General features: G+C 42.3%; 1 protein-coding gene across 2 annotated transcripts in view; it reads left to right on the top strand.

The window, feature by feature from the left end:
- Window positions 1–667: 667 nt before the first annotated feature.
- The window catches only part of fibcd1b (fibrinogen C domain containing 1b), a 91,418-nt gene continuing 65,216 nt past the window's right edge, over window positions 668–26,869 (top strand). Inside the window, exons 1-2 of one of the 2 annotated variants that reach the window (XM_066661430.1) lie at window positions 668–809; window positions 26,106–26,189. In XM_066661430.1, coding sequence (XP_066517527.1) covers window positions 738–809; window positions 26,106–26,189 — 156 coding nt within the window. In that variant the 5' untranslated portion in view covers window positions 668–737. The remainder of the gene's footprint in view (window positions 810–26,105; window positions 26,190–26,869) is intronic. The other variant, XM_066661431.1, reaches the window with a different exon arrangement.

A 26,869-nucleotide genomic window follows, 5' to 3' on the forward strand; every position in this document is an offset into this window, starting at 1 on the left:
TCGCTCTCTCTCACACGCGTAAAAGCTCTCTCCACAAGAGACACAACCCGCAGCAGGAATACAGACTGTTCTCCGTTATTATCATTATATTAATCTTTATATTATTAGTGTACATTTTTATTACTGATCACTTTGTGCTCGTGTGGTTCCGGCCATGCCTCGGGATTATCTTCGCGCACTCGCCATTTCATGCCGTTTTCTGCTACGACAGCTCTTCTAATCCCCCCCAAACTCAGCAGACGAGCACAGGAGGAGGAGGAGGAGGAGGAGGAGGAGGAAGAGGAGGAGGGCAAAGAGGGGCAGCGGGGGGATCATCTGAAAGGACGCGGGTGGTCCCAGCTGAGGAAGCCTCCCCTTCCCGAAAACAATTCCGAGTGTCCAAGACTCGCGCCTTCTTTCCTTCCCCCGTCTTCTCTTTCGTCTTTTCTCGCGTGCGTACGGTACCAACCATGGTTTTCCAACTAGAGATCCCCTCCTCTTCTCCTTTCACCCGTTCAGTAGCTCGTGCGGTCCCGGAGTAGACCCTCGTCTGCAGCACTTTCCTCTTGTTCTCCCGTAGTCCCTCTGGTCTTCTGTGGAGTATATCACTGTTCCAGGGACTGATAGACGGTGTGTGTGTGTGTGTGGGTGGGTGGGTGGGTGTGCGCGCGATTGTGGTTTGTGCGCGTGTGTGTGTGGTATTTTCCCCGCCGTCTGTGAACCAACAGGCGGCTCTGGATTGACACTGTTTCCGGAGGATGGTCAATGATCGATGGGGAATCATGAACAGCTCTTCGGAACTCGAGGACGGACAACGCGGGAAAAACCAGGTGTGTGTGTGTGTCAATATAACTTTACTAGGAATGGAGGGGCTTTTGGATACTGTCAGAGGGGTTGTGATACCACTTTGGGAGTGTGTGTGTGTGTCTGTGTGCGTGCGCGTTGAGGGTATTCAAGGTATAGGTTTTATAAATGGCTCCAGTGAATATTCAACTTTACTAGAGACATTTTTGGATGTGTGTCAGTGGTTTCTGGTCACATTATTGTTTGTGTGTGTGTTTGTGTGTGTGTGTGTGTGTTGTATGGTTCATAAAGCTGTAAAGTATATAAGCTACAGGTTTGTCAGTTCCACACTAGTGCATATTCCTTTTGCAATTTACCAAGAGGCTTCTTGGATAAGGGGCTCTGTTATATTTGAAATGTGCTATATATCTTTTAGATATGGCATTACAATCTTGCACTTATACAACATTCAATCTATGGATTTTTAATTGACTCCACACTGGAGAATTATTTATTTATTTATTTATTATTTTTTTACATAGTGCATTAAGTGGTTTCTGGCCATGCAATTTTCAGCGTGTGTGTGTGTGTGTGTGTGTGTGTGTGTGTGTGTGTGTGTGTGTGTGTGTGTGAGAGAGAGAGAGAGAGAGAGAGAGAGAGAGAGAGAGAGAGAGAGAGAGACTAATTCAATCTGTATTGAATATCTGTGGATATTCAGCTCAACTTTCATGAGATTTTTGAATAGTGCATTGATTATATATATATGTGTGTGTGTGTGTGTGTGTGTGTGTGATGTCAGGGGCTGGAGTGGGGGTCCCTTGGTATCATATTTTAAGAGAAATGCTTGCGTTACTCTAAGACATGTTTCCAGCAGATAGCGCATTAGAGACATGTTCTTGTCGCTCAGCTTAAGCCCGAGCCCCAGGTCTGCTCAGGTCTGGCTGGGGATGGTCCAGTGGCTTGCTGAAATTGCCGGGTGTGTATTGAGGACCATATGCCATGCTGGTGGTTTAGACCGTCTGCACCGGAGCATTGGAGCTTCTGAGACAGGATTAAAATTGAATGAAGGAAATCCCTGTGGTTGCTAAAAAAAAAAAACCTAGCTAAGGACTCAGCTCTGGAAGTGTGTTCAGATGAACTGCCAGTGTGTGAGGTGCTGAGGTGAGAGTGGGACTGTGTCAATCAGTAAAGTCCCGTCCAATCAGTGTTGGTGTAGTTTGCTGTGTCTTTGTGAGACAGAGCGAGAGATAGAGACAGAGAGAGAGAGAGAGAGAGAGAGAGAGAGAGAGAGAGAGAGAGAGAGAGAGAGAGAGAGAGAGAGAGAGAGAGAGAGATTGACAGTGAGAGAATGAGAGAAAATGGGCAGTCCACTAATAAACGTCCATTCTAATGACCGTGTCCATCACTTATTACATGCATCAGCCATAACATTAAGACCACCTCCTTGTGTCTACGCTTACTGTCCATGTGGTCACCTCCACTGACAATACAGGTGGACTTTGTAGTTCCAGAGTTGCAGACTGTGTACTGTGTTACTACCCTGTTCTTCAATGCTCAGGACCCCCACAGGACCACCACAAAGCAGGTGTGTTTTGCAATGCTGCAGTGCCAGTGTTAGTGGGCGTTGTACTGGTACAAGTGGATCAGACACAGCAGTGCTGCTGGAGTTTTTAACTGTCTGCTATTAGACAAACTTACCTCGCTGATCTTCATTGTAGATATAAAGTCAAAGGCAGTAGGTCTGATTCGTCAGCTGCACGGTTTGTGTTGGTCGTCATCTAGTCATTCATCAGTGCCCACAGGAGGATGTGTTAATGCAGATCCATTCTGTAAAACATAGCTGATATGTAGTGGTCCAGATGGGTCTGGGCCATTGAGGAAAAGTGTTGAAAGTGGGCTAATTGTATGGAGCACAACAGACAAACTACAGTCTCTAATTGTAAAATGCCATAGTGCTCCAGTATGGTCACTGACAAATGTGTGTAGAATCAGTGAGTGGTTTTCAATGTTATGGCTGATCCATTGATACTGCAGGGTTGTTTGATTTATTAAAATCTGTTGCGGATGCTCTTCTGCTGTATTGTCCATAGATGGAAGTGAATTAGAACAATGACCAGCACTCCTATTGTGATGTCACAAATATCAATCAGCTTGTTGAGTACGCAGTAGTCTAACTCTGCCCCTTCATGCTGAATTCCAAATGGATGTTTCAGCCTGTTTTTTTTTTTTTTATTTATTTATTCTTATTAATAATAAATAAAGCAGCCAGTCAGAACCTAGTCCGTGATTTATTTCGGTCTTAAAGGCACCCTAATTAACAACGCCCACATTGTGATGTCACAAGAACTAAAGCACCAACACTGAATTATGATTCATAAAAGCTCTTTTAGTGGGGAGCAACATACACAACATACATCATAATTATGGCATGGGTCCTTTAGCACTTTGAAAAGCACTCCAGCTATGAGTACACACCCACATCATTACACAACCATATGTACTCTCTCTCTCTCTCTCTTACACACACACACACACACACACACACACACACACACAACACACACACACACACACACATACAATGATGCAATCATTGTCCAGTCTCTCTTCTTTTTTTGCCATCAGCCTTTCTCTTGTTTTCTCCTCTCAGTTGTTTGTTTGGAACCCACTCTCCAGTCCAAACCCTTACAATGGTCCCCCTTCTACAGTGAAAAGTGTGTGTGTGTGTGTGTGTGAGAGAGGGGAGCTGGGAGTGTGTGTGTGTGTGTGTGTGTGTGTGTGTGTGTGTGTGTGTGTGTGTGTGTGTTGGGGGGAGCTAGGAGTGTGTAGGGGTAGTTGTATGTGTTCTGTAATGGTTTGTTGGCTGTTGGGATAAGAGCGCTAAGCTCTGGAGCCTACAACGTGCTGCTGCAGTTCTCTGCTCTCGTTTCTGAGGGAGATAAGGGGCTGTATTCATGAGAGAGAGAGAGAGAGAGAGAGAGAGAGAGAGAGAGAGAGAGAGAGAGAGAGAGAGAGAGAGAGAAAGAAAGAAAGAGAGAGAGAAAGAAAGAGAGGCGAGATGTCTCTGGATCAGTTTAACAGTGCAGCACATACTCAGTGAAATGACAATGTTCTGAATGGGAATCTGATATCAGATCAGTAATAACACACCTCACTTAATTCACATAAGCACTGAAGGCATATGCCAGGCTGAGGATGTATGTATGCAGCCACGATATTAAAACCAATGACAGGGGACATGAACAACCCAGTTAATCTCATTATAGTGGTGAGGGGTGGGTCATGAAGAGTGGGCTTTGAATTCTGCACATTACTGTAGATATATATATATATATTAGGTAACAACAACACACACACACAAAAGAAAAATGCTTTTTGAATAATATACATGCAGCCAGATGTTGAAATACCCTTTGAATATTCTTTGCAGGAAAGACCACTTCTAAAAATGCAAACAATCTAGAAAATCAATAGCTAGGTTATTCCCTTGATGTTTGTCTAGCTGTGTGTGTCTACATGTGGCACACACACACACACACACACACACACACACACACAGACGCACACACACACAGACACACACACACACAAAGACACACACACACACACACACACACACACACACACACACACACACACACACACACACACACATCCAATCATTGATTATTTTTCTGCTGTGACTCTTCATTACACTAAGGACAAGGTTGTTCATGGAGTTCCACAATCTTTGGTACAAAATCACTGGACACACACACACACACACACACACACACACACACACACACATGCACACACACACACTCCCTGAGGTGGAGGTGTGTTCTTGGTTCACTGCTTCTCTGATTTCCTTGAGGAATGCATTCTGCTTGTGATGTCTAGGCAGTTTTTACAAGATCCCTGCCACCTGCTTGTGTAAACCCCCCCACACACAGACACACACACACACACACACACACACACACACACACACACACACACACACACAAGCATACTCAAGCAGAACATCACAGTTTATGATTTGAATAATATCTGAATCAAACAACTACAGCATGCTGTCCAGGACCACGGACAGCTCCCATAATGAAACAAGCCAATTCAGCACCACGGCCAGAGCCCTGTGCTCTACGTCTACCAGCACAATTAATTTGTACATGAATGGTCATATTAAACAAAAATCTGGGCTGTGATTATTCATGCTCACCTGATGCTGCCAGTCAGCCACGACGTGCCAGAGGCAGAATGATGTAGCACTATAAGAGTACCATTGTTCTATTCTCAAGAAGTCAATAGTAATGTTAAAGTAATAAGTAATGAAGTCATTGGCCCTAAAACTACAGCCCCTTATTTCCTGCCTGCATTGTCATCCAGCTTTTCTGCCATTCTCGCTGTTTCATATGTGCACATATGACATTGTGGAATCATTAAAGCAGCTGTAACTGCGACTGCAGTCCAGCATTGGCATTTCTATTTGTAGCAGGTGCGCTTGCTCAATGCCTATAGTGAGAGACGTATAGGTGAGAACAGTGGGCTATTGCCCTTTCCAGGGTGTGTTCCTGCCATAAAGGAGATGGAAGTATGAAGTTATTAATCATTTCTTTGAATATTTATAGAGTCCAGATATCATCTAGTGTGTATAGTCACTCCATAAAAATGGACATCGTTTGGAAACATCATTCTATGAAGAATGGACCAATAGAAATGCTACAAAGCTCCTTCATATGTTGTTAATTAGAGAAGGCTGAGGATTTCTCTGAGTTATTATTGTAGAGGTCTGTTAAATGAATGAAGCTCAGTAAGGGTGGCTACAAACACAGCTCTTGACTGTATTATGCTGCAGGATGGTCATTGTTTACTGACTCTCTTCTGTCCGTCTTGACACCTTAGTTTATTTGTTTGTTTCTTTGTTTGTTTGTCTCTTTCTTTCTTTTTTCTTTCTTTTTTTCTTTCCCTTGATCTACCTCCCTCCTCTCTCTCTCTCTCTCTCTCTCTCTCTCTCTCTCTCTCTCTCTCTCTCTCACCGTGTCTCTCCTTTTTCTATTTCTCTCACATAACTCTTTCTCTCTCCATTGATCTCCTTCCTCTCCCTTTCCCTCTTTTCTCTCTTGCTCCCTTAGTGCTTTGCTCTGTCTCTTTCTTTGTAACTCTGAGTCATAGAAAAACCCACCCCCCGCACACAACACACACACACACACACACACACACACACACACACACACACACACATGTGTCCAGAGGGAGCGAAATGAAGGCTTGAGATTTTCTTTGCTGATCGTTTCCTGAGAGCCGTGCCTGTGCACACTGATAGACTGATCTGCTTTTAGACTTGAAAACACACACACACACACACACACACACACACACACACACATTCTGAATGTTGAGGGCTGGGGTCTGCAGTGGCCAGGCCTTTATTATTTTAAGAACACCAGTAGCTTCTTTGACCCGCAGGTGTCTTTCTATTTCATCTCTCTCCTTTTCTCAGTGTTGCATTCTTGCCAGCTACACCTCCTTTCAGACACAGAGTAGAGATGGATTGGGGGGTCAATTATGTTTATTACAAATGCTGTGGGCATAGAAAGCTTCTTCAACTCTGCTATGTTTTGTCTCTCGGGTCACTGACAGCTGATTCTCACTCAGTTTGAACAGAGTTAACAGGCAGCAAACTGTCCACCAAGATACCTCCACCCACACACTCAACAGAGCCCGAGAAAACACACATTACAAAGATATATCACCATCACTGATGATATTACACCTCCATTGGGCCACACACACACACACACACACACACACACACACACACACACAAAATGTATTCGAAACATTAGTGTTTATTCACTGGCCACTAGGTCAATGAACAGCCAACATACCAACCCACAAGAACCCATTCATTCATTCATTCATTATCTGTAACCACTTATCCAATTAAGGGTCACTGTGGGTCCAGAGCCTACCTGGAATCATTGGACGCAAGGCAGGAATACACCCTGGAGGGGGCGCCAGTCCTTCACAGGGCAACACAGACACACATTTACTCACACACTCACATCTACAGACACTTTTGAGTCACCAATCCACCTGCCAACGTGTGTTTTTGGACACAATAAGGGATTAGAGAGCCACTTCAGTCACAGCCTGGGTTTGCTGTCCCAGGTGGTTACTAGGGCATCTCATTTCTGTCCAGTGAAAAACATATACCGCCAAAAGTAGTTTTTTTCTGGAGAAGGAAAACCCTACCTGCTGCACCAATGTGCCATCCTATATAAGCAGCAAATATATTTATTTATGCTGCCTAAATAGGGCAGCACAGTGGTGCAGCAGGTATGTTGCAGTCACACAGCTCCAAGGACTTGGAGGTTGTAGGTTCAAGTCCGACTTTGGGTGACTGTCTGTGAGGAGTTCAGTGTGTTCTCCTCGTGTCCTGGTGGGATTCCTCCGGGTGCTTCAGTTTCCTCCCACGGTCCAAAAACACACGTTGGCAGGTGGATTGGTGACTCAAAAGTGTCCATAGGTGTGAATGTGTGAGTGTGTTCCTGCCTTGCACCCAGTGATTCTGGGTAGGCTCTGGACCCACAGCGATGATATGCTAAGGTGTTCCAGATGGTTGCTATTTTATTGACATGTACCAGTTCTGTCATTTTCTGGTTTAACCATGAATTTGTGAAGCACATGATGCTACAGTCCTTATACTGTCCCTATGTTTCCAAATCACAGTTTTTTGATTACATTTACCAGTGGATTGTAAATTCCTAATAACTTTTGAAAAGCGGCAGGGTTTGTATCATCATCTTTTCTCCCGTTATTTGCTTCCCACTTTGCTGCCGCTGTACCCCAGCAATGCAGTAGCTGTAAAATGCCTTGAGGAATGAATATTTGACATTAAATTGAGAGGTGACCGAGTTTTCCGCCTTGTGAGGTTTGGAACTGATCGCTGCAAATTGTCAGCACAAATGTTTCTCCGTCCAAGGGCTTTGCTCTTGACTCCAGCCTCTTCGCAGAGGACTTTTTTTCTGGTGACAAAGTAAGAGCATCAGCCCTTTTGATTAACAGAGCAAGCCATTAATCACTGCAGCCATATACATGCACACACGGCGAGGGTACACTTGAATGGGGGCTCCCTCTGAGCACCAATGATAGGGGAAGTAATTAATACAGAACAATAGCTGAATCATTTATGAACAATGACAAAGTATAATCTGCCAGAGAAAGAGAGAGAGAGACTCAGCTGGGGTTTAAAGAGAGGTTAATCCATTCCTAGTTTTAGTCTTGTAGTCTGGCCATTTTATCAATTCTAATCATGGTTTTATTATGTATTAAAGAGACAGTACTTATTGCAAGCTGTCTGTTTCATTGTAATAGAATCATCATGAAACACAATCATCCTATTTAGAATGTAGTTACCTGTGTACTTACATTGTTATACATTGTGTCATATACTAACAATACCTGGAAGCTGTCAATGCAGATTGTATTTGGTTATTGAATGTATGTAATATGAATGTAATATGTGACACTTTGAGCTAAATACAATGTAATTAACTATGCATTTAACAAACTATAGCAGTAATGAACTTATCTGTGAAGAATGTGTCTGAATATATGTATCATAACTAATCATAGTGTGATTAACTATGTAACAACATTTTTCATGTAAAATATTATAATAAAACTACAGAGGAAACTGCAAAAATGATAATTTAATTACTGTGTAATTGTCATAAAGTGTATCTGAAAGGCAATAATAATGAACCAGTCAATAAATAATGGATATGTAGAAACTGTTATGAAGTATGTTATTAACTATGTAATTACAATGTTATATATTGTATTTAAAAAAAGGCTCTGGCTGTAATGGCTAGGTCATGTAGAAGGACAGACTGGGCAACACACTTGTATGTACCAGGTGTACCAATGATGAAAAGGTTTGGTCATGCCCAATCACATTAAACCTATTATTGTATTTGTACTTTTCACCTTTCATGTATAGCCCTCTGACTGTTCTGAATATACATGTTAATAAAGCATACACATATGAGTTTACAGGAGAGAATCTGCATTAAATGCATCGAACGCTTTGTTGAACACCTGTGTCAGTGGGTTCACTTTAAAGTAGCTGTGTTGACTATTTAGAACAAGTGTCTAGAGTCTAGAAACGTTTGAACATTATGGCTGTGGATGAGTTGATTTATCATCTTGTGGTAATAGCATCATTAAGGTGGGCTAATGTGATCAAGAGTGTCAAGGTTAATCACTGGACTTATTACAGGGAGAACGAGAGATGGGCAGCCATGTGCCGCTTATATTTTCATCTGATGGTTGATGGACGTGCACTGTTGTACACAACACACACACACATACACACACACACACACACACACACACACACATATATGCTTGTAGGTGGATTGGTGACTCAAAAAAAGCCCATAGGTGTGACTGTATGAGTAAATGTGTGTGTGTTGCCCTGTGAAGGACTGGCGCCCCCTCCAGGGTGTATTCCCGCCTTGCGCCCAATGATTCCAGGTAGGCTCAGGACCCACCGCGACCCTGAATTGGATAAGGGTTACAGATAATGAATGAATTAATGAATGGTTCTGCTATACTTGTGATACTTGTGAGGACTGTCCATTGAAATATTGATAATTCTAGCTAATTAACACTACACCTACATCAAAGCATAACCTTGACCTCGGTAACCAAAACCAAATGTAAAAAAAAAAATCACTCTTAATGTGTTGTGTTTTACATTAAAGTTCTTGAATAAATAAATAAATAAATAAATAAATAAATAAATAAATAAATAATAGTAGAAAGTGAAGATGACCAAAATGTCTGCAAATATGAAAAAAATAGTTCTATCCTTATAGACACACACACACACACACACACACACACACACACAAACACTAAGCATTTGCCAGAGACCAGAGGCCATTAAACACAAGTGAATCCTTTTCCAGAAGGTATCTCTGAAGAGATCAGATATAAAGGGCATTTGTGCAATACCCAGGATGGAGAGTGGATCAGTGAACCTTTCAGATCAATGAACTGACCACTCCAGAGCCCAGAGCTCAACATCACTGGAGCAGATAGTGCAGCCAACTACTAAGACTGGACTTTGAAGCCTGATTTAAAACTTTGCACACTAAGTCCTTTTCTCTCTCTCTCTCTCTCTCTCTCTCTCTCTCTCTCTCTCTCTCTCTCTCTCTCTCTCTCTCTCTCTCTCTCTCTCTCTCTCTCTCTCTCTCTCTCTCTCTTCTCATACACACACTCAGACACACGCACACACGCCCAGTTGGTGTGAAAGCAGAGGGAAGCCTTATGGGAAATAAATTTCCTGGCAATTGTTTTTGATTAATCAAAAGACACAGACACACCCACACACACACACACACAAACAGATGGACAGAGATCGGGACAAAGAGAGTGAGAGATAGAGATGTGAAAAGAAAGAGAGAGAGAGTCATTGCTGATCCCCGTGCCTCACAGTAACAGTTACCCAATGCATGAATTATTTACATTGCATCTAAAGTCAGTCGAATTGACACAGAGCAATTCCTCAGGCCACAGGAGGCGAGACAGTGAGTGTGTGGGAGAAGAGAGAGAGAGAGAGAGAGAGAGAGAGAGAGAGAGAGAGAGAGAGAGAGAGAGAGAGAGAGAGACGCAACAGATGAATAAATGAGCAGTTTAAGATGTTATTCCGCATTGAAACTAAATTATTCAAACATCAAATCAATCAGGAGGGGCCTAGAGAGAGGGGAGCACTGGGGGTAGGTGGGTTTCCAATTGACAAAAGGAAAACAAATGAAATCCAACTGCAGACCCTCAGACCAGTGATAATGTGCACTCTGGGTGTTCCATTTCCTAGCAAGCTTGATCTATAGATAGCATTGATGACATAATATGCATGCTCCCTTCAAGTGCATCACCTTAATTCTAAGATACCCTCAAATGCTGCCTACTAAAGGGCCTTATTATGAAGACATATCAACCATTTCCTTGCTTGCTGAGGCATCGTGGCTTATCTCGTGAAGTTTGTGAAGAGTGAGTATAATCCATGCCCTACACTCTGAACCCATTGAGAGTTGAGGGGAGCAAACCCCAGTCATGTGAAGTGATGGCAATGAGTGCTAATATGACTGCGCCCTAACTAGAGCATTTTAAAGTTAGTTTATATAAAGCTGGGTGACAGTTGACATGCTGAGCTCTTAGACAGCTCCCTATGTAGGCATTGACTCCTTAGGAAGCTCACAAGGTATTGGGACACACCCAACATTGTTCAATCTTGAAGATGCACAGATGCTACACTAAAAATCAGTGCAATCACAAAAGCATGAAATGAAATAGAACACTCTGAAGCAGCTGCACGTGATCAGTTAGAGGCGCGCGAACCTCTTGGATGTGTCGGCCAAATTAGAAGATGGAAGGCTGTGAGTGTGGAGTTAAGAAATGAAGAAGCATGAAAAGTTGTTGGAGAAAGCACATCATATTCACACCTCTGTTGTAACGTGGAGGCTGTGCATCATCTTTATTGCTTTATTTCTCATGGTGGTGGTCCGGGCCTGTAAATGTGCTACGTTTCAAGAGGTTGCAATTAACACTTCCCAAGTAGCAGTGAAAATCAAGTGAGTTCTAAATAGGGAACGAGTATGTGTGGCAGAGCGTTAATAACTCTTCTTTGGGGCTGTGTAGTTTCATATTCACTGCTTTCATGGAGTTATTTGTGTGTGTGTGTGTGTGTGTGTGCACAGACACTCTGATGATTCATGCAGGTGATGAAGTAGCGTGACAAATTGTTGCCATTCAGAGTACGTGTAGGTTATGTCCCCACAAGTTATGGAAACAAACTTTTTTAATTATTGTATGATTGTGTGTAAGTTTTACTCAGGTTTTAGGGACCAACATATTTCTAAACAGTCAGAATATGAGGCTTTTCTTGAAACAATAGCAAGTCCCCACAATGAAAACATTACATTTGAAGGTGACCACATGTTGTAAGGGTGGGGAAAGGCTCTAGGTAATTAATGAAAGTCAGTCTAGTGTCCCCACAAGTGATAGAAACAAATGTGTGTATGTGTGCACTCTAATGAATCACACAGGTGTTGAAGTAGTGTGACAAGTTGCTGCCGTTACTGTTTTTTTGTGGGTGTGAGTGTGTGTGTGTGTGTGTGTGTGTGTGTGTGACGAATCACTCAGGTGTTGAAGCAGCATGACAAATCGTTGCTGTTCCCGTAGAGTGTGTGTGTGTGTCTGTTAATAAATGAAGGCCTTGTTGGAGTCGCAGTAATTCCAGAAATTATAATCATATTCATAAACATCCTCAGCGCTGCAGTGACACTGAGATGTGTTGAGCTGGTCTGAGTGGACCGGACACAGCAGTGCAGAGAGTAGCGTCCTGTGGACGGTGTCCAGTGTCCTCTGATAAAGAACTAAGGCAAACAGTGCAGGAGCAGATCAGAGCTACTGTCTCTGACTTTACATCTACAGGAGAACCAACATGGTAGGTGTGTCACATAGAGTCGACAGGGAGTGGACACACTGGCCATTGAAGAGCAGGACAAAATGGAGCTAACACAGTATGCAGAGCAACAGATGAACTACTGTGTCTGAGTGTAGAAATATAGAGCTGGCTTTCTTGTTACCAGCGGTCAGTGTGTTTACTTGCTCACTCAGGCAAGGCTGGTAGGTACAAGGGGGTATTATCAGAAGCTTTGCATTAGACCATCTCGTTCCTTTTTCCCATTAGTCTATGTGTCTATTTGCTGACCAGTGGAATCAGCATGCAGAGGAAGCATTAGGGGGCCGTACGGAGCAAGTTGTGATCGTTAAAAACCCTGACACACCAAAGATGCTTAATGCTAATAGAGCAAAACACAGGGCAAAACATGGTGGAGGCAATTCTCAATGGATGCTGATGTCTTTCTGGCTATCTCACATTCTCTCTTTTCTTTCTGCTTTAATTAATGTTTGGCAGGGCATCAGCATCACTCACATTTACGAGTTCAACTTGCTTAAGTACTTGTAGAATTTTCTGTGCCACCTTAAAACTCCAGCATTAGAGAATACAGCAATGGGAAGCTAAGGATTATAGTATGGCTCAGCACTTGTTTTATTCTGCTGACTAAGGCTAGGGAGAGAAATGATAAATGGCTCCAACTGAGTGATGCTACTCTCAGAAAACTACATATACATTATCTGTGGTGTGTGTGTGTGTGTGTGTGTGTGTGTGTGCTTGCTAGAGAGAGAGAGAGAGAGAGATAAAGAGAGAGAGAGAGAGAGAGAGAGAGAGAGACATAGAGAGAGAGAGAGAGAGAGAGAGAAAGGGAGAGAGAGAGAGAGAGAGAGAGAGAGAGAGAGAGAGAGAGAGAGAGAGAGAGAGAGAGTGTTTGGGGTGGGCATACAGCCCCATACTCTCAGCATGTTATGAAGCAATGGGTGTATCTTTCTATCAACAGTTCTTCATTTGTCTGTCCCACTTGTACTGACCACCACATACCAGGAAAACCCAACAAGACCTGTCATTTTGGAGATGCTCTGACCAACTCATTATGGCCATCACAATTAGCCCATGTCAAAGTGGCTCAGATCCTTACTCTTGCCCAATTCCTCCACTTTCAACAGAAACTTCAATAATTGGCCGATCTCCTGCTGCCAAATGTATATCCCACCCCTCGGACGATGATCAGTTTAATTCACTTTACTCATCGCTGGTTTTAATCTTGTGGCTCTTTTCTTTGTATATCAATTCATTGGATGTTAACCCTGTTGTCCTTCAGTCTTGATGCGGTGTATCTGGTGTTCCTTCACAGTGGTTGTCATAGAAACCAGTGATTACACCTGTGTCTTAAAAGAAATAGGAATAAATAAATAAATGCTTTCTTAAAGGATCCTTCAATGAAAGCAATGGTTCTAGATAGAACCACAAACTCTATTTGCATTGTAATAAAACTTCTTGCACCATGAAAGTGTTCTTCAGACTGATGAATAACATAAAGGTACCATGGTATGCCTTTATAGAAAATATATTATAAAAATTTAATTATAGAAAACTAATGCAATGATTACATTTATCATGCAAATATTTATTGGCTGTTCACGTTTTTATCTAGAACCATTGTTTTCAATGAGGAACCATGCTTTTAAGAGTGTATTTTTATTTACATTAACATTTTTTTAAAGTTAGCAGGTGTTTTACCCAGTGTGACCTGCCTTACTGAACATACCAAACAGGCTAAAACAGCATTAGAAGTCTTGCGCAAGGACCCTTATGTGTGTTTTATGTGTTCCTACCCAGACCAGGCATTGAACACTAGTCTGTAATGTGGGGGTGGAGGGGGCGGGGGTGGGGCAGCAGTGTCAAGTATCAAGTGTGTCCATATTTACGTACTTCAGCTCTTTTATGTAAATTAGGTGGACAAGAAATATATGGGCTTTTATAAGACCGCAGAACTGAAAGGAAATATTTTGAGGGGATTCAAATAAGGACAAAGGGATTATAGCATTGGGCAGCAGTTTGGATTTTGCTGACTCTGCAGGAGTATGGGTGAAGTGAGAAATGGCCCTAACTGAATCATACTGAGCACAGAAACTATACCGGGAGTGCGGAGGGGTGCGTGAGTTTGTAGAGATTTTATACAGTTGCTTTTTACAATCTGTATAAATACAAAGGACGTTAATATACTGTATATAAAAGGTACTTTGAACTGTGAAGGACTGGCGCCCCCTCAAGGGTGTATTCCCGCTTGCGCCCAATGATTCCAGGTAGGCTCTGGACCCACCGCGACCCTGAACTGGATAAGGGTTACAGATAATGAATGAATGAATGAATGAATGAATAAAAGTTACTAAAAAATGAAATATTATATTCAGTAAGATTGTTAAGTGAAGTTGTGTTTGTACATGTTTTACCATTCTCAAGGTTCGCACAGTTTTTTACTTTAAAAAGATCAGAATCATTGTTAAATGTAAGTTACAACAGAGCTCCCATCATTTCTAGGCTCAGCACTGCAGAAACTGCACTAAGTAACTTTTGAAAGAGGGTAGGAAACCACCCCCCACCCTCTGTCCACCTCCCTTTGGTTTGGAGGAGTCCCTCAGTTTGCTCTCACTGGGACTTTTGGAGAACCACTTTTCAACAATGGATCCCAGTTGTCTTGTTGTAGTTTCGCAGCGAATCCAAAGCCTGGAGATACTTCCACTGAACAGAAAGTAGAAAGCAAAGAGTGTTTAATGAAACGCTGTCAGGATTTACGATGACTTTAATTAGCAGAGAAAAGTCAAATGGTAATGTGATCATTAACTACGCTGAAGAATTTGCCCGATGCACAGGCACCTCATTAAAGGGAAAATTGACCCATCAATATGTTTTGTCAGGTTCTACTTCTTCCTATTGAGAGTCTACCTGAGAACATGGCGTACAAGGACAGTCGCACTACTGTCTTCCCATTTAAAACACAGTAGAGCTGTAAAAGGAGAGAATGATGTGTCAGCGTGTAAGTGTATAATTAACAATACTTAACAACAAAATGTTTGATTTGGCTTATGACAAGACCCCCAAAATATGAGGTGTCAAATGATTTACTAATCCACCACAGTTGTGATAATCTGATTTGTCTTTAAAGCTGTCTGGACATGTCAATCCAATCTTTCCAAATCAGATTTGATACACTTTCATATGTGGTTGTAAACTAGATGCATATCTGATTCGTGGGCATGCGATGTGAATGTGAAAGGTCAGATCGGATTTCATGGGTCTGTTTGTCTGTGTCTCAAATGACTCAGTGCTTCCTACCTAGTGTACAGGGTAGGTGACTAAACTACAGTAACTACACCAATTTTGGGTGGAGAAGCCATTATTTAAGGATCTGCATCATGCGCTACATAGGGCTTAGGGACCCATTTAGGACAGAGCCACATAAACATATCAGTGAGGGCATGAGTGCCATTTCAGAGCCAGGGTTTGTTCACATTACAGACAGCAGGTCACTTACATTAATGAGGCCTGTGATGTAAACCACATAGACATAACAACATAACAATGAAGCTTTTTAATTTGGGCTGGGACATTGAACCACAGGACTGTTAACTGTTAAGTGCTGTTAAAATGTTTTTGTGCGCTAGTGTACACCACCCAGCCACAAGATTAAAACCACTAACGGATGAGGTGTTATAATTACAGTGGGGCCTGTTGAACAGTGGGATGTCTGAGGCAGTTTATTCAGAATTATTCTAAATAATTTCATAAATGTTACACTGTGAATTGTTTAAACCCGAAACTGCTTACAATGTCTCAACAATAACATAAATATTAGCTAAATGTTAAAAAAACTATGGCAAGCCCAGTTTAATGCCTTATTGTAAGTTCATACCTGCCAGAGAAGGCTTCTGGAACAAAAAAATCTTGTTCCAGTCTGATTACTAACGTAATTACACATATTACATGTGTAATTACATGTGCTATTACATGTGTGTTATTACATGAAAGAGACTATGCTGTTGTAACTCTGAAGATCCACTTGTGTAATTACAAATGGCAAAACTGAAGTTGAAATGCATATGTAATTACATAAGCTTTACTATAATCCATCTGTAACAGGTACTAATTCATCAGTAGTTACATTGTTGTTGCATGTGTTGCTGATATGTAACTACACAGTTATTAAAGACAAAATATAAAGTGGGACCAGCAAATTGAATGTAATGTACCTTTGAGGAACACAACTGGACTTTAAAACCACAGTTGTACATTTAAAGGTTACACTGTGATAATAACGTACTTGTACTGGTCTCATGCTGGTCCCTGTCAACTGAGAGGACTGGTCAATTATCTAGTCACCGTGAACCAATAAGTGTCTATGCTGATTGATACACCTTGGGTGTTCCTAATATACTGGCAGTTCTCTGAATGTTTTCACTATTTTTTAAAGTTACCTTTGTGTCCTCAGCTCCAAAAAAATTGTCACCTGTGGTGTTTGGAAGCCTGCAAAAAAATTGTTTTATTACAATGGAACTGTTAGCGTGTGCATCCTTGTATTTCGCGGCTAACAGTAGTAGACGTCACTTTCTAATCTCCTTATTTAGAAACGACAACCTGATCTTGCTTCACTCTTCACAGAGGTATAACAAGGACATCTTCCATTCTACCACCACATAACATGGAATTCCAGACATTTCTCTGTACATTTCATTGCTTCTTAAAACAGATGGCCAGTGCCATAGCAGCACAGCTCTGTTCTGATGTGTGAAATGGTTCTTATTTGGAATTTTAATATGTTGATTAGTTCCAATGAATGTGAAGCAAGGATGCCCATGACGACTTGTGGATCAATGAGCTCCGTTTCCACCTTGCTATTCACTGCCATCCCGTATTTGGAAGAGGGTTCACACAAAGAGTCTTGGCTTTGACTTTTTAAGGGGGGTTTATAGCTGGCGGTCGAAATCCTCTTAGGCATTTTCCCTTTAATCACCTCTGTAAATAAATATAACCCGACTCTGCTCCCAAAGCCTCGGTGTACATTAGCTTCTCCCAGGATATTAACCACTTTTGACATTTTTATAAATGCCAGACAAATCTATTTACTCCTCTGTTGGTGCAGTTCTGTCATGGCTGTCTGTTAGCACAGCATGACGGCTGGGAAATAAATTGCTGATCTTCATGTAAAAAAAGCTGTTTGTTTTTTCTAAGAAAAGCTAGGCCTGGTAGGCCACACTGACCTACATATGGAGGTCAAACATGAAAAATAATTGTATTAGCCCCGTTCATGGGTATACATAATACAAATTCTGGTATATTTCACCACAAAACTGAGTAAACCTACTTTAGTGTGTAATTACAAATGCAATGACATAGTTGTTACATAGTTACTAACAGAGGAATTACAATTTTACTATACAGGGGTTAGACAATGAAACTGAAACACCTGTCATTTTAGTGTGGGAGGTTTCATGGCTAAATTGGAGCAGCCTGGTGGCCAATCTTCATTAATTGCACATTGCAGCAATAAGAGCAGAGTGTGAAGGTTCAATTAGCAGAGGCTAAGAGCACAGTTTTACTCAAAATATTGCAATGCACACAACATTATGGGTGACATACCACACAAAGAGTTCAAGAGAGGGCACATTTGCATCTGTGACCAAGACAGCAAGTCTTTGTGATGTATCAAGAGCCACGGTATCCAGGGTAATGTCATACCACCAAGAAGGACGAAACACATCCAACAGGATTAACTGTGGACGCAAGAGGAAGCTGTCTGAAAGGGATGTTCGGGTGCTAACCCAGATTGTATCCAAAAAACATAAAACCACGGCTGCCCAAATCACAGCAGAATTAAATATGCACCTCAACTCTCCTGTTTCCACCAGAACTGTCCGTCGGGAGCTCCACGGGGTCAATATACACGGCCGGGCTGCTCTAGCCAAACCTTTGGTCACTCATGCCAATGTCAAACGCTGGTTTCAATGGTGGAAGGAGCGCAAATCTTGGGCTGTGGACAATGTGAAACATGTATTGTTCTCTGATGAGTCCACCTTTACTGTTTTCCCCACATCCGGGAGAGTTACAGTGTGGAGAAGCCCCAAAGAAGCATACCACCCAGACTGTTGCATGCCCAGAGTGAAGCATGGGGGTGGATCAGTGATGGTTTGGGCTGCCATATCACGGCATTCCCTTGGCCCAATACTTGATGGGCTTGATGGGCAAGTCACTGCCAAGGACTACAGAACCATTCTGGAGGAACATGTGCATCCAATGGTTCAAACATTGTGTCCTGAAGGTGGTGCTGTGTATTAGGACAACAATGCAAGACTGGTGAAAGATTGGTTTGATGAACATGAAAGTGAAGTTGAACATCTCCCATGGCCTGCACAGTCACCAGATCTAAATATTATTGAGCCACTTTGGGGTGTTTTGGAGGAGCGAGTCAGGAAACGTTTTCCTCCACCAAAATCACGCAGTGACCTGGCCACCATCCTGCAAGAAGAATGACTTAAAATCCCTCTGACCACTGTGCAGGACTTGTATATGTCATTCCCAAGATGAATTGACGCTGTATTGACCGCAAAAGGAGGCCATACACCATACTAATAAATTACTGTGGTCTAAAACCAGGTGTTTCAGTTTCATTGTCCAACCCCTGTATATCCGCAGCTTAGGGTGTATGAAATTGACTGGGTAGTGGGAGTGACTGGGTAAGTGTGCAAGATTGTTCACATTTCTTGGGTATTGCTGGCATCATGGCTGTAGGCAGCACCCACTGTTCATCTTCGGGCGCTCACGCAGCAGTGTTCTCTATGTAGTTTAACTGTTGTAGTGTATGCATTATAAAGTAGTATATATGCTACATGGATTCATAGGAGTTGTATGAGTTGTTCTATTAACATGTCAGTTAATAAAATGTGTATGGGGGGGGGGGGATACGTAGACCTTGTAGATCCCATTTTAAGGATTGATTAATTCATGATAGCTTAATCCCAATCCTGGCCTCTAGCATTCCAGTTAGAAGTGTTTGTGCGCCACTTGAGGCCAAGTTTAAAGCAGGTATATGTGTGAAGGACTGCTTCAACCTTCAACACACACACACACACACACACACACTGGGCTCTTACCGGTCACTTATCTGCCCACGGCAAGGTAGGCATCCTCTCAGCTTTGGAAGTGGAGGAGCAGTAGGGTTGGGTTTGGTTAAAGGCATGAGAGAGAGAAGAGAGAGAGAGAAGAGAGAGAGAGAAGAGAGAGAGAGAAGAGAGATAGAGGGGATAGAAACAGACAGAGAGAGAGAGTGGGAGAAGGATAGAGGGATTGTGTGTGTGTGTGTGTGTGTGTGTGTGTGTGTGTGTGTGTGTGTGTGTGTGTGTGTGTAAGTGTCAGCTGTCAGGGCTGGGAATTATGGTCATTGAGAAAGAGAAGTGGGCACTTTCAGGAACTGAAAGAAAAATAAACAGATGCCCAAAGACATCCACCCTTCCATGTTTGTTTACTCCCCTCCTGCTCTAGAACCACTCCGGTTTTCTCATGCGAGCCCATCAGTCTTACTATGGGTTTTGTAAAAACATCTGAAAAACTGTGTCATGTCAGGGGACCACAGGTCTGTGCTACCAGGATCAAGCGGGGGTCAGGGAGTAAGGGACCCCCTAGTGATGGGAATTTTCATCTTGGAAAGTGGCCTTGTCCTTACGCAGGGGGTGTGCCTTAAATACAGTGAAACTCAGGAACCTTGTCTCCGTGAATTGTGGGCACATTAAATAGACGTCCATTTATTTAGTGGAGATTGACCCTAACCTTAACCCAGAAAATGTCTTCATCTTAAAATGTAATGATTTTACATTGTGGGGACTTCCTGGTGGGCCCCACAAGGAAGACACATTCCCAAACTATGAGTAGGTTTTATCCCTATACGTATTGGTATATTCCTGTCTCTCTCTCACACACACATACACACACTGCCCTTCAGCACCAGGTTAAAGCCTAATCTTTGTGTTAAATTTCCATCGTCCTCTTTTTTCCGATCCTGTTGCTAACTGAGGCGTTAAGCTGAAGGACGGTCAATATTCTCATGCTCATACTGGGCATCTCCAAGACCCTCCTCGGGTCTCTGGATCTTTACCTCGTCTCCGGGGCCTCTCCCTGCCCGGTCTTTGAGCACCCCACAGGGATTTTAATGGACTGTGTGAAAATCTCTTTTTCCTCCATCTTATAATATTCTATCTTTCTTCTGGAGTCTCATTCACGAGTGCAGCGCTGGACAGTCCACTTTCTTTTTTCAGAACAATTGCAGAACAGTAGGAGAAGAGTGCTGTGGAAATGTACTGGCTCCCATCCTCATGTAATGTTCTGTGACTGTGTGAATGGTTGAAATTGTCCACAGGTCTGAGTGTGTGAGTAAATGTGTGTGTGTGTGTGTGTGTCACTGTCTATTTCACAAGTCAAATATATTACTAATGTCCACTTAAACAACTAACAAAATATGCATTTCACCAGGGGTCAATTTACCGCACATGGCAGTTTTAGGGCAACATGGAGACATCAAAGGGCTGTGATGATATTGAGGTCAGAGAAGACGATATATATGTGTGTGTGTGTGTGTGTGTGTGTGTGGTTCATCTTCATGGGCAGATTATATTGATTCTCCTGTACATTATTACATGCATTATTCACAGGAAGTCCTGATGCTGTATGTATTATTATAAGATTGCATACATCAGAGGATGAGTGGTGCTGAGCAGAACAGAATCCTTTGTCTGTGTGTGTGTGTGTGTGTGTGTGTGTGTGGGGGGGTTGGGGTTGAGGTGTTTACCTTGACAAATGTGTCAATTGACCGCCTCATTCCTAGTCTAAAGCTTGGCTACTTTGAAGAGAGAGAGAGCTTAATCTCACACTCCTTGCTGTCTGTCTCTGTAGTGCTTTCCCATAGGCATAATTATCTCTGTAAGGAAAACAAACAAACAAACAAGCTCTAGTCACATAGAATCACACAAACTGAAAATACTAGGAGCGGGCTTGATGTTCTGAACAAATGTGATGCAATTGGACCTGACACCTGTTGGCCACTTTATTGGAAACAGTTACTCTTCCATCCTCTGGACACTTTATTGGAAACAGTTACGTACATTGTTCTTCCATGCTCTGGACACTTTATAGGAAACACCTTCCTTATTGTTCCAGAAAATAAATAACGGGTAGTCTCTTCATTCATTCATTCATTCATTCATTCATCTTCTGCAACTGCAGAAACATGCACAGTGTTGGGGTGGGTTCAGAGCTCATCCAGAATCACTGAGCACAAGGCTGAAGAACACAGTGAACAGGCCACAATCACAGTGTCACTCAATTTCAGACACTCACCCTGTCACTCACTCTGATCTATGGACGGTTACACACAACCATTCTACCTACTAACTGTGGCAGGGAAACTAGGATTATGGACGAAACCCTCACCGACACAGAGAGAACACACCAAACCCTCAGGAGAGGAACCCAGGACCCTGGTGCTGACGCTACCTGCTGACCTACTGCTTTCATGCTTTAAAATAAAATTAAAAATAATGCATAGTGCATTTAATGATAAATCTGTGCCTAGAACCCAGCCCTAGATTCCATGCTTTTCCAGCATAGCTGCATTTCCAGTAATAGCACAAATAGATCTCCATAGAGCTCTGCTTTCCCAGGAGGATTTGGTACATGGCACGCTTTCTTCCTTTATATTTCCTTTTCCAAAACGCCCTGCTTTAATTCCAAGCTCCACTTAAAAAAAAAATAAATAAATAAATAAATAAACACATAAATAAATAAAATCCATAGCATGACACATGAGCATAGTCATTCATAATAACTAGAGTATTTCAGCAAAGTTATAAAAGCTGTATCTACATTTATATCGCTAAGTGTGATTTAGGACACATCACAAGGACTAGGGTTCCATTTGCACCAATGGTCTTCCATCTTAGAACAGTTTTCAAGTCTCCAGATGTTCATTTGTGTCCTCCTTCCACTGTAATCTATGTTTATGTTGGGTGACCTGAGAGTTTTCCAAACACAGCTGACCTTCCACTGAGGTGGGATGCTCTGGAGCAGTTGTACACGAGTCTTAGTTCACCACACCCAATGCCAAATGTTGGATTGAGGAGTAGAAAGCCCCCACCGTTGGGTTGTGGAGCAGTGAAACTGTGTATTCCAGAAGGATGGGTGGTTTTGTCAAACATAGCTAGACATCTCACATCAGTTCCTGGCTTAAAATAAAGTTCTTGAGGCTGAAGGTCACCAAACCAAGGACATGTTTCATCGGGTGGTTCACAGCCTTCCTGGAAAAATAGTAGAAGCTATTTATTCTTTGTTAATCCAGTTGATTTAAGAAGATACATCAGATGATGTTCTGAACCCTTCGGCCATATAGTGTATTATGCACTGGATGGCTCTCTTCATATCCGTAATAGCTCTGTTCATTAGGTGATTGCGTCCGGGATGACCTCAGGGCATAAGCTAATGGGTTTGACAGCCTACACAATACACTCTACTGATGTTTCAGGGATTTTAGCAGCAAGGTCCAAATACTGTGGTGATTGCAGTGGAGTGTTTTGAAAGACAGCCTTTAGCTAGGGTAAAAAACGTGACACGTGACTGAAAATCAGTTCCCAAAATGTGTACAACATGTACAAAATGAAACTGGGCTTTATAAAATATTTGCTATTTATATTTGTTGATATTAATTGGAATTATTGGCAACCCATAGTCTGAATAAACTTCAAAGAACCAATTTGTCATATTTGCTGTGCTAAATTATACAGTGTTCAGGGTGTGTCATCAGAGAGTAAGAAAACATGCTTAAATGTAAGCACTGGTTTCTCTGACAGCAATGGTGCAGCCAGTATATTATTCTTTAAGAAGTGTCCAAACCATAACTAACATTTCAGGTTGCCAGGTATGGAACACAGTAGGAGACAGCCCAAGCATGCCTGCAGCTATGGACACTAAATGAGCCTTAAAAAATAAGGCTCATTTAGTGAAACATTTAAGGTGGAAACCCTAACCTAATACAAACTCTAACCTTAACCCTAATATTAAATACTAAGAGGCAGAGCAGAGCCCGGTTTGTTGCTACTCTGGGCTCAGCACTACAGAAACTGCTTTATGTAAATTTTGGAGGAGGGGAGGATGACCCACCCCCGCTCCTGGATTTCTGGACATTTTTGAGATGATTTTTATGTTTTGTAAAAGTGAGTTGCACGAGATACACAGCAGCATTGGGCATGTTAAACTAAGTCTCATGTGCAGCTGCTCCAGAGTATCCCATATGGTTTCCTGATTTTGCCTGAAGCTCTTGAAGGTGTGTCTACAAATGTTTGGAGAGTCAGTCAGCAGGGCAACCTCTCCACTGTTGACCACAAAGCTATTTTTTCCAGGAGCACTGACCGGCTTTTCTTTGTTGCTATCGTAAGGTCACCTCTAACAGGTCCGTGTCCAGAGATTTTAAGGCCGGCTTCGTGCCCTGCTTCCTCATGGCCTCCTTGGTAGTCATCGTCCAGGCGAGAAAGCCTCACCTCGGGCACTTCATCCGTTAGAAAAATGAAACAGGACTCTAGTTGCTCATATATGCCCATGATCCTCTGAATTATGGATGACTGCTCGGACCTGTCTGTCACTGGGAATCCGCCTTCTGGCAAAAGAGCCACTTTGGCGCGTGACTAGCTCTACATTATGGACCTCTGCTCCGCTGTGTGTTCAAACAGTATCAGAGCACTGCTGTGGTTCAGAGGGAAGGGTCTTGGTGGTCTTCCCGTGTGTTTTCAGCCTTGGTTTATGGATGCATGGTCAATCGAGTGGACACTAAGTGTGTAAAATATCAAAACAAGACCTAAATGACCTGGTTTCTAATATCAGCTAAACACAGGAGACCTTTGTAGTTCTAGAACTACAGAGTGTGGTCCAGCTGTTGCTCTGCTTTCACCTTGAGACCTTCATAGGACCCCTCAAGAGCAGGTATTATTTGGATGGTGGATCAATGACACAGATGTGATTGAGTTAGTGTGTGTTGTGCTGCAAGTGGATCAGTCACAGCAGTATTGCTGGAGTTTTTAAACGCTGGTTCCATTCATTATACACTGTCCTGACCTTTTGTTTTTGGCTGACATCAGTCCAGAACCACATTTTTCACCATCATTAAAATGAAAGTGGACACTTGGACTTGATGTTTTGTTTTCTAAATGACCCTCAGAGCTCTCTGTCCCTCAGAATCCAACTCCAGATGCAATATCTACATTGGCCCCTTGCTGTTCATACCTTGTCCAGTGGCACTTACCTTGGCACTTCAAGCTCACTGCTGCTCTCCACATGGCAAACTGTGGTTCCATTCCCCACACTATGCTTGAGACTTTTAGGGCTCCATCAGCCTACTGTGCTTTTAGACCCCATATGTCTACTGACATAAGGGCTAATGTAATTATTAGTAGTTATTACTATTAACATTCATTGTGTTTAGGTGTGTTTCAGTTCTTATATAAGGCCTATGTAGGGGTCTAGTCTTATATGCAATGACCTCCAACTGCTTTTTCATGACAATGGACATAAACAAAATGTAAAAACATCTTATACATTTACATCGATATGCCATGAAAGGCCTATGTAAGTGTTATGTCTCATGGCTGAGATTATCAAAGGCTGGACAATGAATTATGTGTCTCCTCACTGGATAGTATTCTCTGACTTTTGCAAAGCACTGCACTAGTTCTCTGGGCTCAACCCTCCATCCATCTTTTGCCTTCTTTTCTTCCTCCCTTTGGGATGGAGAAGGTGTGGAAAGCTTGTTTTCTCTAATTAGCTTAGACAGCAGTCTGCTTACACACACACACACACACACACACACACACACACACACACACACACACACAGGCGCACATTCAGGCCATGCGCTTTCTAAAGACACCACACACTCACGGTAATATAAAGGACAGGGTCTTGAAAACACTGCTACACACACACACACACACACACACACACACACACATATATACAAGCACACTTCCTCAGACACGCGCTAAAACAGCGGCTTAATGTTTCTTTGATCTGATTTTCACCCCATTAAGGTTTAATGCTAATGGAATCGTCTGGGCTTTTATTGGCTGGAACATAAAGAGGCCGATCTGATCGGATATGCTTTAGAGAGCTAGTGTAAGCTGACCGTGTGTGTGTGTGTGTGTAGGTTAAGAGCATGCACATCACCTACGGAAGAGCATTCATAATGAAGGGGTGACCCACAGGTTACCATTGTACTGTATTTTCTTTGACCCCTCATACACACACACACACACACACATACACACACACACACACCATATATTCTGAAGGACTGACTCATCAAACACTATGGCCAAGTTTTTGGACACTTAGCCGTCACCCCTATATGACATTTTGGACACCCTATTCCATTTCATCCTCATTCCTGCCTATAACAGCCCCCCAGGAGAGTAGCCTTCTCCAAGGTACTGATCTGTGTCCATTTGTAGAACTGGTGTCCAGTCAGTATTTGGATGAGGCCCTGGCTCACATCATTAACCAGTTCATCACAGTGTGGTTGAGGCCATTGTGAGACCTTCCTCTATGTTAAATTCATTCAGTAAACCTTGCTTTGTGCACAGGAGCATAGCCCCAATGCTGTAAATGGTGTTCTCCATCTGGAGGCATATATTAGAAGAAATATATATTTGCTTGATTTTTTTTAAGACAATTTTTTTTTTTAGATTGAAACATTTTTCATGAAGCCCCAAGCTTCCACAAATTTGACTTGTCTTTCTGTAAAACGGCAACAGACCTGGTCAGCAACAACAACGCTGTCTTTGTTTGTTTGATGCAGACCTTCTGTGAGTGTGTGCCCAGCTCCACCCAGCTCAAACACCGATGGTCAGACTCAGACACAGTCAGACAAACACCGCCCAAGGTAAGGGCTCACACACACACACATACACACACACACACAAATCTGATGCCAAGAAAAATATAATTCAGCTACATTTATACATAGTTTTTAGTGCATCTATAACAAAACTGAACTCCATGTGTTCGTTTTAACTCACACTCTCTTACATACACTCACCCACTTTCTCACACAAACACACACACACACTCACACACCTACAGAATGCTACACCAAGGATTAAACCTTGTCTGACACTGTGTCTAATAAACTACTCTGATCAAATGAAGGATTAGTACATACTATGTTTCATAGCCTGGTGTGGAAGGTGTGAACACTCCTTTCTGACACACACACACACACACACACACACACACACACACACACACACACACACACATTTTATCTCCTGTTTATCAACTATATTCCCATATGCCTGTTGGCACTCCCCCTGGATTTATATTGTATCCCATAACAGCTGAAGTGTCCAAAGCTCATGAATATTTTAAGTAGAAAAAATGTTTTTCACAATCACTGACACACCCCCATCTGCTCGAGGATCTGCAGTGCACACATACACACATTTCATTTGGAAACACATTTCATCATATATATGGTAGAGCAGATCCAGAATATAAAACAAAATGGGTTGCTATTGTTACTTTGTCATTACAATGTAATGACAATGTCATAATAGTTATTTC

Source organism: Hoplias malabaricus, chromosome 2 (assembly GCF_029633855.1).
Source record: "Hoplias malabaricus isolate fHopMal1 chromosome 2, fHopMal1.hap1, whole genome shotgun sequence".
In the NCBI taxonomy this organism is placed as follows: Eukaryota; Metazoa; Chordata; class Actinopteri; order Characiformes; family Erythrinidae; genus Hoplias; species Hoplias malabaricus.